Source organism: Vespa mandarinia, chromosome 21 (genome assembly GCF_050613455.1).
Source record: "Vespa mandarinia isolate Hongniang chromosome 21, ASM5061345v1, whole genome shotgun sequence".
In the NCBI taxonomy this organism is placed as follows: Eukaryota; Metazoa; Arthropoda; class Insecta; order Hymenoptera; family Vespidae; genus Vespa; species Vespa mandarinia.
This window is the reverse complement of record NC_140830.1, coordinates 2,020,001-2,030,000: the sequence shown is the minus strand read 5'-3', so window position 1 is coordinate 2,030,000 and position 10,000 is coordinate 2,020,001. Positions and strand designations below refer to the sequence as shown.

General features: G+C 25.7%; 3 protein-coding genes across 3 annotated transcripts in view; 1 reads left to right on the top strand and 2 right to left on the bottom strand.

Moving 5' to 3' along the window:
• Nucleotides 1-2,031, bottom strand: part of slmo (PRELI domain containing slowmo) — a 27,138-nt gene extending 25,107 nt beyond the window's left edge. Inside the window, exons 1-2 of the mRNA XM_035871680.2 lie at nucleotides 1,838-2,031; nucleotides 1,425-1,590 (exon numbers count right to left, since the gene is read on the bottom strand). Coding sequence (XP_035727573.1) covers nucleotides 1,425-1,590; nucleotides 1,838-1,869 — 198 coding nt within the window. The 5' untranslated portion in view covers nucleotides 1,870-2,031. The remainder of the gene's footprint in view (nucleotides 1-1,424; nucleotides 1,591-1,837) is intronic.
• A 274-nt stretch (nucleotides 2,032-2,305) lies between these two features.
• On the top strand, nucleotides 2,306-4,285 carry Stoml2 (stomatin like 2). Its single transcript, XM_035871678.2, has 7 exons — nucleotides 2,306-2,503; nucleotides 2,601-2,723; nucleotides 2,803-2,950; nucleotides 3,047-3,295; nucleotides 3,382-3,537; nucleotides 3,663-3,907; nucleotides 3,987-4,285. The coding sequence occupies exons 1-7, from the start codon at nucleotides 2,456-2,458 to the stop codon at nucleotides 4,170-4,172; spliced, it is 1,155 nt and encodes a 384-aa protein (XP_035727571.1). The 5' UTR covers nucleotides 2,306-2,455; the 3' UTR covers nucleotides 4,173-4,285.
• Nucleotides 4,286-4,364: 79 nt separating this feature from the next.
• On the bottom strand, nucleotides 4,365-5,300 carry LOC118443958 (protein KRTCAP2 homolog). The gene is made up of 3 exons (XM_035871682.2): nucleotides 5,170-5,300; nucleotides 4,736-4,954; nucleotides 4,365-4,615 (listed from the first exon to the last, which is right to left on the bottom strand). The coding sequence occupies exons 1-3, from the start codon at nucleotides 5,171-5,173 to the stop codon at nucleotides 4,443-4,445; spliced, it is 396 nt and encodes a 131-aa protein (XP_035727575.1). The 5' UTR covers nucleotides 5,174-5,300; the 3' UTR covers nucleotides 4,365-4,442.
• Between the last annotated feature and the right edge of the window lie 4,700 nt (nucleotides 5,301-10,000).

Below are 10,000 nucleotides of genomic sequence, written 5' to 3'. Positions count from 1 at the left end.
ATGAACTTTGATTAGAGATAAGCATTTGACAGCATACAATCGTATTATATAAGTTAACGTAATACTATTTTTGCTTTCGTCATTCACTGACGACAAATTGGATGATAATCACGTGTAAAATATATGACACGTATTTAATATTAACAAAAGTATACGATAAAAATTTTTTAATACAAAGAAAAGGATTTAAAATGTTTTTCATCAAATTGTTCCTTTATCGATAGACATATATCATACGTCGATAATTTATTATTTTACGTTATCGGCTTAAACCAAAAGTCGATCTAGTTTGGATGAAGTTACTAAAAAAAGGACGTTCGATGGTGTTTTTCGTGAATACCGCGAGAGGGCGACCTTGAACAAATCGATGATTCAAAACTATAATCAATTCGTTTATTGGTATAAAAAAAAAAAAAGAGTGAGAGATAAAAAAAAATCATCATTTAAAAATTAATTGCTATAGTAATATGATCTTGTATAAATCCGATTACTCATGATATACAATATTTCAATGAATTAAAAATGTTCTTTGAAATGATATACATAATTTTTCTTTCTTTCATAACAAAGACAATATATATATATATATATATATATATATATATATATATATATATAAAAAATCATTTATTGATTTATATAACAAAGGACAATATATAAAATCATTTAATCATTTAATGATATCGAAATTTCAAATTAAATCAATTCAAATAGATTTTTATCCTTTAATTCGTATAAAATTCTTTCAGAATAATTTTATAAGATTTTATAATTATATATAGTATGCAAAATATTTCAAAAAAAAATCACTATGTTATTTCAAATTCATTATCAATTTATTTCATCATGTTATTTAGCATTATGAAATATTTCTAATAAAATATCTTTCATCAACAGACACAATTTCTATTCTATTCTTAACAATTTCTATAATATACTTGTTACATATTAATAGGGGAAAAAAAAAAAAAAAAAAAAAAAAGAAAAGAAAAGAAAAATCTGATAAGAGACAAGCAATGATGTGTTTAAGAAAAAAAGAAAAGAACAAAAAACAATTGAGAAGATATCAGAATGAAATATAAATTATAAACGTTGTCTTATACGTGATAGAAAATTTTGATTACAGATGAAATAGGTTAGGTCGTATAACGCGTAATAAATGATGTTCATAAACGATGACCACAATACGTACCATTCATTTACGTCATATTTTGGCGTGGTTAACATAATACGAATAAAAATATACATTTTCAATGTAATATATATTAACAAACTATAGTCATGGTTATAGTGATATTTTAACGTACATTATTTCGTCGTTTACTTGTAACGAAGGATAACAGTTTCAGAGAGAAAAAAAGAAAATAAAAGTACATTCAAAATGGTCAAAAGATATTAATAAAAATAATGTTATATATACTTACTGCCTGAGCCCATTTGGGAAATCCAAAACGAGTCGAGACAAGTCTGTGCGTATGTAAGATTCCATCGATAACTTTTCTATCGATGACATCTGTTCCAATAACGGAAGAATTTATTGGATTAGGATATTTTCTCCAGGCTGCCTGTGTCACGGTCTCCCATGAGTGACTAAAAAGATAATAATCATTGATTTATTTATATTGAAAAGAGGAAAAAAAAAGGAAAGAAAAGGAAGAAAAGAATGAGAAGAAAATTCTTATTGCACCCAACTTGATTCGTACTCGTCGTAAATGATAGCGAAAGAAGAGAAAGGGTAGAAAGGGGAAAAAAAGAAAAAAAAAAAAAAAAAAAGAAAATGGCAACTATCGAATAACATTGAAATGAAATTAAACAAAAAAAACAAAAATAGACTTACTTAAATGTATGTTCTGTTCTCCAAATCCTCATACTGTTTATTAATGTTGATATGGAACAACGACGAATAACTGTAATTTTAATGTTAATTGTTAGAATGATGCATAAATGAGAAAACAATTACGGAGGACGACACTGAATCACGAAACGACACCACCGATATTCTACTTCAAGGCCCCCAAGCTGAAATCTGCCGCAATATAAGTTCTCGAGTACAGCAGATGGCGCTGCTATAAAGTGTCGGTATAATACCACAATTATTTTCTTTCGTTTGTAAAAAATGAATATTGATTTATTTCCTTAATGCTTCCATCTTTTTCCCTTTTTTTTCTTTTTATTTACATTCATATTTTTCTAATGTATAGCATTAGAAAAAAAAAATACGTACAGACCACACACACACACACCATATAAATATATATGATGCATTATATATTGACATTATATCGACGCGACATCTATCTTTTTAAACACAACAGTTACATTTGTAGACAATCTTCTAAAGATTTGATCCGAGTGACGAAAAGTTCTATGAAAATTTGTAATAACTTTCATAACATTGGAATTGTGTTTGTTGATAATAGAACCTGTTGTATTTATAAAAGTAAACAAATACAAAATGAATATTACTAAAATGTTATTAATAAGGAACTTTAATAATTTTACAGTACGTATTAATATTGTTACTTATCATTCAAAAAAAAAAATATCTCTTTTGTTTTGTTTTTAATTAAATTACTTTATATTATATACTTTTATAACAGAAACGAACTATTTTGAATCGTGAAAGTGGCCTTCGTAGTACTTTATATGCGGCAGAATGTGTCAGGCATGCATCTGCTGTTACACCATTGAATACTATTATAATGTTTGTGCCGCAACAAGAGGTTTGAATAATATCAGTCTATATCTAATTAGATAATTTATTAAAATTGATGCATTTATTATATAATAATATTATTTCAGGCATGGATCGTAGAAAGAATGGGAAAATTTCATAAAGTATTAGAACCCGGCTTTAACTTACTTTTTCCAATAATAGATCGAGTTAAATACGTACAAAGTTTGAAAGAAATTTGCATACAGGTACCTAACCAAAGTGCAATTACATTCGGTACGTTTTTCTATAATAATTGTCTTAAATGATTTGTAATAAAAGAAAACTTAATATACGATTAATGATTTTCATTATTTTATTTAATTCTTATAGATAATGTAACACTCGATATCGATGGGGTATTATATTTAAAAATAAATGATCCTTATTTGGCTTCTTATGGCGTTGAGGATGCTGAATTTGCCATAATGCAATTAGCACAAACTACAATGAGATCAGAATTGGGAAAAATATCTTTGGATAAAGTATTTAGAGAAAGAGAAGGTCTTAATGTTTCTATTGTAGAAAGTATTAATAAAGCCAGCGAAGCATGGGGTATATTGTGTCTTCGTTATGAAATACGTAAGTTAAAATAATATTTATATATATACTTCAATTATTTTATATCCAATTATTATTATTATTATTATTATTATTAATTATTATAGTTGATATAAAGTTACCAAATAGAGTGCAAGAAGCTATGCAAATGCAAGTAGAAGCTGAACGCAAAAAACGAGCTGCTATCTTGGAATCCGAAGGTGCAAGAGAAGCTGAAGTAAATATAGCAGAAGGCAAACGGCTGGCTAGGATTTTAAGTTCCGGTAATATACTAAAAAATTTTACATAGTACTTGTTATCATTATTTACAATATTATTAATATGTATATATGTATATATATATATATATATATATATATATATATATATATATATTATGTAATTAAAGAGGCTGCAAGACAAGAACAAATAAATAAAGCAACTGGTGAAGCTACCGCATTAATATCTGTAGCAGAAGCACGTGCAAAGGGTTTACAATTGGTAGCCAATTCGCTTTCTCTTAAAGATGCAAAAAATGCAGCTGCTTTAACTATTGCTGAACAGTATGTAAATGCATTTAATAAATTAGCAAAAGTTAATAATACTATAATATTGCCAAGTAATGTGGGAGATGCTACATCAATGATAACACAGGTTAGTTATTTTTTATTTTCCCTGATAAATAATCAATTATTATAAGATAAAAATTCAATTATTTATTATTATATTTCAGGCACTATCTATTTACAAGCATGTTATGCCTCAATCTGAATTAAAAGATCAAAAAGAAACAGATAATCAATTCCAAGAAGCTGTTCCAGTTGGTATTGATTCCACAGATGATACCTATGAATATTTTAGTGATAAAGAAGAAGCGGAACAGCATAGAAGAAATAAAAAAAAACCGAAAGCATTGTAATATATAAATCTTGAGAATATTAAAAATAAATATTGAATATTTCTCTCTATAATCTTCTTTTGCTAATTTGATAATGTAATATATATATACATATATATATATATATATATAAAAGAGGATAAGATGATCTTTTTAATTGGTGTAAGATTAAAGGAATTCTTTGATCTTTAATTATAAACATACAAAACGTAATAAAAGATTAAAACATTATTTTATGTATTGACAATACAAGAGAACAGTATGATGCAATAAATAGTATGTTCATATCGTTTACTTTCTTTTTTTTGAATGCAATGACATTGTTGGTACAGGTACGGCATAAGTTTCTTGAGATATTCGATTCATATAATAAAGCGCTACCATAGAAAATAAAAAACAGGTTGTAGTAGCCACACGATGAACCAATCCCGATGCAATCAAGCTAATAATTAACGAGAAGATAACTATAACATAAAATAATACATTTTTTCTTTTTTTTTTTGTTGTTGCTTTTTTTTTTTACAATATAACCTGAAAGTTGAAAAATTTCAAATTGTTAATTGAAAAAGGATATAACTACTAACCTTCTGGAAATAATTTTTGTTGAAATGATTTTCCAAATACAGTTGTCTCCAGATTTCCTAATGCTGTTAATACAAATAAAAATAGTAACGATCCAATATAACCTCCAAGGATAGTATGCAATTGCGATGATGTCAACCATGCTCTGTACATTTGCATTCCAGAGAATAAAAGTACGGTTAAAATGGAAGACAATAAAAATGATATACCACTGGTAACAGCTAGAACAATAAATCAATTCTTATTAATATCTAATTTATTCGTATGACAAAAAAGAAAAAAGAAAAAAAACAAAAAGAAATATCTTTTAGAGGTTAGGATACACGTCAACGAAAAATAACCTATCTCTTAACTCGTATAATACATGAGAATACAATTTCTTCTTTATAAATTAAAATAATAGAATAATAATAGAATTTTATTAATAAACACGTACACATTTTGGATATATGTTATTTTATATATATCAAAAATTATGATATGTTAGGCTTTGACATACGGCAATCGATCCAATGACACGTTGCTTCGACTACGAAGATAGTTAGTCAATGATTCCCAATGTAATCTACGAAATAGTTCGTCAACGATTAGCGAAGTATCGATAAAAGAGAGAAAAAGAAAAAAAAAAGACTTTTTAATTGTTAATATTATTAATCGAAATTACAATTAAACAAATTCGTTTCGTTGTTAATTCGTTCGGTGTATATAAATTCGATTGTTATAAAATTATATCTTTCATAATTATAATTTATTGATAAAATATTATAATATTGTGAATTATATGCTGAAATAAATGTTAAAGAAAGTCGATAAAATTAACCAACAAAATGCGTAACGTAATTAAGAGATCTACGATGTTTACTCGTTATTATCCAAAGGTAAATTAACTTTTATTTACTATATGTAATATTAATTGAGATATTAGACTTTTGTTATTATTTATATTACGGAACAATGACGACTTTGATATTCTTAGATTAATGAATTATTTCCATAAAATTACTACTGTTATATATATATATATAAATTTTGGAAAAGAAATGGAATAAAAGTAGAAAGGTAAAATATATAAATGATAAAATAATAATATAAATTTGTTTCTCCATTAATGAAATAATTAATATGATAAAAATATTGAATAAAAATTATAGACAATTTTTCACATATAGGACAACCTTTATTACTTATAATGCCTTTTGCTAGTCACAATATAATACTACGAATTATTACAATATATTATTAATATTATAATAGTTTATAATAGGTCATAATATATATATATATATATAATATATATATATGTATATATATATATATTTGTAATATTAATATACTTATCTATATATATATATATATAGATTATATATAGAATATATATATATTATCTATATATATATATACATATATATATCTTGTATTACATAATACACGATTTTTCTTATTATTTAGCCCTTAGCATATACATATAATGTATGTATATAGATATATATTTATATATATCATCAGGATGGTATAAATAATATTGTATTTCATAAAAGCACTTCTTGTTGCTTATAATATTATCGTTTCCATATTGTTTCTCTATCTCTGCTTTTTTTCTTCCTATTTTTTTCTTCTTTTTGTTTTTTTTTTTTGTTATTTTTTTTCTTCTTATTTATTTATTTCTTTATTATTATTTTTTTTCTCTCTTTCTTTTTTTTTTTTTTTTTAAATGCCGCTCACTTTCTCCTCTCCTCGCATCTTATCTCATTTTATTTTTCTTCTTGTTCTCATTCATTCAATTCTTTTGTCCTCTTTTGTTCTTTTGCACATAATCAATAAAAATTTGTTTTATTTTTATTTATTTATTTATTTATTTATTTTTTTTTTGTTTCCCCTCCATTTTTTACCGTCTACCGACACAATACGCGCTTATACGTACTATCATTCAGGTTGTGTGGTTTTTTTTTGCTTTTTTTTTGGCTTTCTTTCCTCTAATTTTTAATTTTCGTAATTCGCTACCAAACGCAGACAGATCCTACACGATTTATCAGTTCGATCATTTTTAATATGTTCATAACGCGTTTCGTTATTTATTTGTTTATCTATTTACTTTTTGTTTACCTTTTTCTCTCCTCATTTGTTTCCACTTATTTTTTTCTATCTTTTTTTTCTTTCTTTCTTTTCTTTTTTTTTTCTCTTTTTTTCTTTTTTTCTTTTTTTTTTTCGTTTCGTTTCATTTCGTTTCGTCAATTACATTATTAAACTTGGCTGTTTTACGATATTTAGGTTCTTGCTGCCCCCTGGTCCACTAACGTTCCTAGAAAAAATACACTCCTCCTCGTCATTTTATCAACTATACTGAATGTAATGTACTATTACAAATGGATATTCAAATCCTTCGAATGAGTTTTATTTTTTAATTTTCTTTCTTTCTTTCTTTCTTCCTTTTTTACTTTTTTTTTTCTTTTTTTCTTTTCTTTTTCTTTTTTTTTTCTTTTTCAAGTTTGTCCTATCTCTGTCATGCTCCTAAGCTCTCTTGGCTCTGTAAATTCTTATCGAGAAGGATTAATAAGATTTGAAATAAAAGAAAAATTTTCTCTCTCTCTCTCTCTCTTTCTCCCTCTCTCTCTCTCTCTCTCTCTCTCTATCTCTCTTTCTCTCTTTGTCTCGATTTTTTTTTTTTTTCGTTATCAAATAAAAGATATATTTTTCGTGTATTTATTTTTTTCATATAGAAAAGATATATATTCACAAACGCGTACACACAGACACACATACATACATACATACATACATACATACACGCATACGCATACGCATACGCATATGGTACACACACAGACGTAATACATACAGTGGTCACTTAAAACGTGTGTTTAAAAAATTAATTCGATTATTATTCGACGGCTTGAAATATCGAGAGATTTTGTTCGTCTTATTTTTCCATTTTAAATTTAATTTTTATTTGCAAATCTTATATCCTTCGTTGTTATGCAAAACAAATTCATTTCCCTCTGTCTCTTATCTTTTATTTATTTATTTATTTATTTATTTATTTATTTTGTTTTGTTTTGTTTTGTTTTGTTTTGTTTTATTTTGTTTTGTTTTGGTTTTCAAAATCACGACGATTCGTTCTAACGGAGGCCCACGAATAAATAACTCGGCTCCTAACTAGCGAGAATTATCGATATAATTTTCGATTCGAGCTCGATAAATGCATCTATTTGAAATTTTGAATTGTTGCATTTTTAATTAGATAGGGGGGGGGAGAGAAAAAAGAAAAAAAGAAAAAGAAGAAGAAGAATCGAAAGTCGAAATTCTCGCAGGTTACATCGCATAAAAAGAGATTCGTATTGCCTCTAAACGCGGTTGCTAAGCTCACGTATTTCACTTTATTCTTTTTTTTTTTGTTTTTGTTTTTGTTTTGTTTTTTTTTGTTTTTTTTTAACCTCTTTATTTTTATTTCAATTTATTTTACATTATTTTTATTTTACTTCACGTAATTTATATTCCCTAAACTCCAATCGTATTTAATGTGCCCATTTTCATTTTCATTCAGATTTATAATAACAACGCGAAAAGCCAAAAATCGAACGAAATTGCCGTGCGTCTTTCTTTTACACACGTTTACCTCTCTTTTTCTTTTTCTTCTTTCTTTCTTTCTCCTTTTTTTGTTTTTCTTTTTTGTTCGTTTTTTCTTACTATTATTATTTTTTTTCTCTTCTTTTTTTTTTTCTTCTTATTTTTACTACACTCTTCTCCATTATTATTATTATTATTATTATTATTATTATTATTATTATTATTATTATTATTATTATTATTATTATTATTATTATTATTATTAATATTTTATTTTATTTTATTACTTTTTTGTTTTTTTTTCCTCGTTTAAATATCTTTATTATCCATCGTGGAGATTTTTAAAACGCGCTTACGTACACAAAAACACTTTCATGATTGTTGCCGTTACGCAGCCAAATTCATTTAATGACTTTTTCCTTGTTTTTTTTTTTGTCTTCTTCTCATTTTTCTTACTTCTTTTTTTCTTTTTCTCCTCTCTCTCTCTCTCTCTCTCTCTCTCTCTCTCACTCTTTTTTAATCGAATTTCATTCGACTTAACAATTAAAAAAAAAAGTCATCTTACGTGTAAATCTCAATTGGTAGTGTCTATCTTTTGATTGGCCAACGTTACACAGACATTAAAAAAAAAAAAAAAAAAAAAAAAGAAAAAAAAAAACTTTTGTTCGCGTTAATTCTTTTTCTTTCCTTTTTTTTTCTTTTCTTTTCTTTATTCTGTTTTTTCAAACATTATAGAGGGGAGAGAGACTTAATTATATTTTTTTTTTCTAATTATTCATATATATATATATATATATATATATATATATATATATATCTTAACTTATTAATAATATTATCGCGTTATCACAAATAAAAATAATTTAGACACACATACATATACACAAATAAAATGTCATCAGGCCACTTAACCCAATTGAGTGTTAAGTATTGACTTATGGCAACAGTTACGGGCGATCGAACTACTTTTTTTTCCTTTTCTTATTATTTTTTTTCTCTTCTTTTGTTTTTTTTTCTTTTTTTAAATTCATTCATTCAATTGTTCACTCTTCCTCGTTTTTTTTCTTTTTTTTTTTTTTTTTTTTTTTTTTTTTTTCTAAGAGACATGTCAAAAATTCGCACTTGGATGAGGGGAGAGGTGTTAAGATTATTAAAAGCGTACTTTTTGTCCTATAGAATAAACGTACATACATATACGTATATATTAATTGCCATTGTATGTTTTATAGCAATGACGACGATTAACAATGAAAAATCGATCGATCGTTCGTTCATTCGTTCATCATTTTACGAAATATTTCGAAAGATTTTCCTTTTGTCTTTTTTTTTTTTGCGTCTTTTTTCTTTTTTTTTTTTGCACGAGAAATTAATTTTTTTCTCTCTTTCCTTTTCTTTTTTTTTTTTTTTCCCCCTAAACGAACGCTCGATTTGCGATCAGAAAGGAAAGGAAGAAAAAAAAAAAAAGGTAAGAAGAAAGAATAAAAAATAAAGTAAATAAATAAAAACAATAACAAAAAGGAAAATAAATCGGTACGAGAAAAGTGGATTTCCTGAGAAAGAGTTCGTAGGTAACGACAAAGACGACCCGACGTTTTCGTTAAATCGCACGACCCTTTTCTTCATCTTTTTTTCTTTTTTTTTTTTTTTTAATTCTCTTTCTTTGTATTTTCTTCTTTATCTCCTTCCCTTTTTTTGGTTTTCCT

Excerpts from the sequence above, each read along its gene's own strand:
- Stoml2 (XM_035871678.2), top strand. The coding sequence starts at position 2,456 with ATGAATATTACTAAAATGTTATTAATAAGGAACTTTAATAATTTTACA. Across the intron at positions 2,951-3,046 it reads CCAAAGTGCAATTACATTCG|ATAATGTAACACTCGATATC; the intron begins GTACGTTTTTCT and ends TAATTCTTATAG. Across the intron at positions 3,908-3,986 it reads CTACATCAATGATAACACAG|GCACTATCTATTTACAAGCA; the intron begins GTTAGTTATTTT and ends ATTATATTTCAG.
- LOC118443958 (XM_035871682.2), bottom strand. Across the intron at positions 4,616-4,735 it reads ACAAAAATTATTTCCAGAAG|TTATCTTCTCGTTAATTATT; the intron begins GTTAGTAGTTAT and ends TTTATGTTATAG.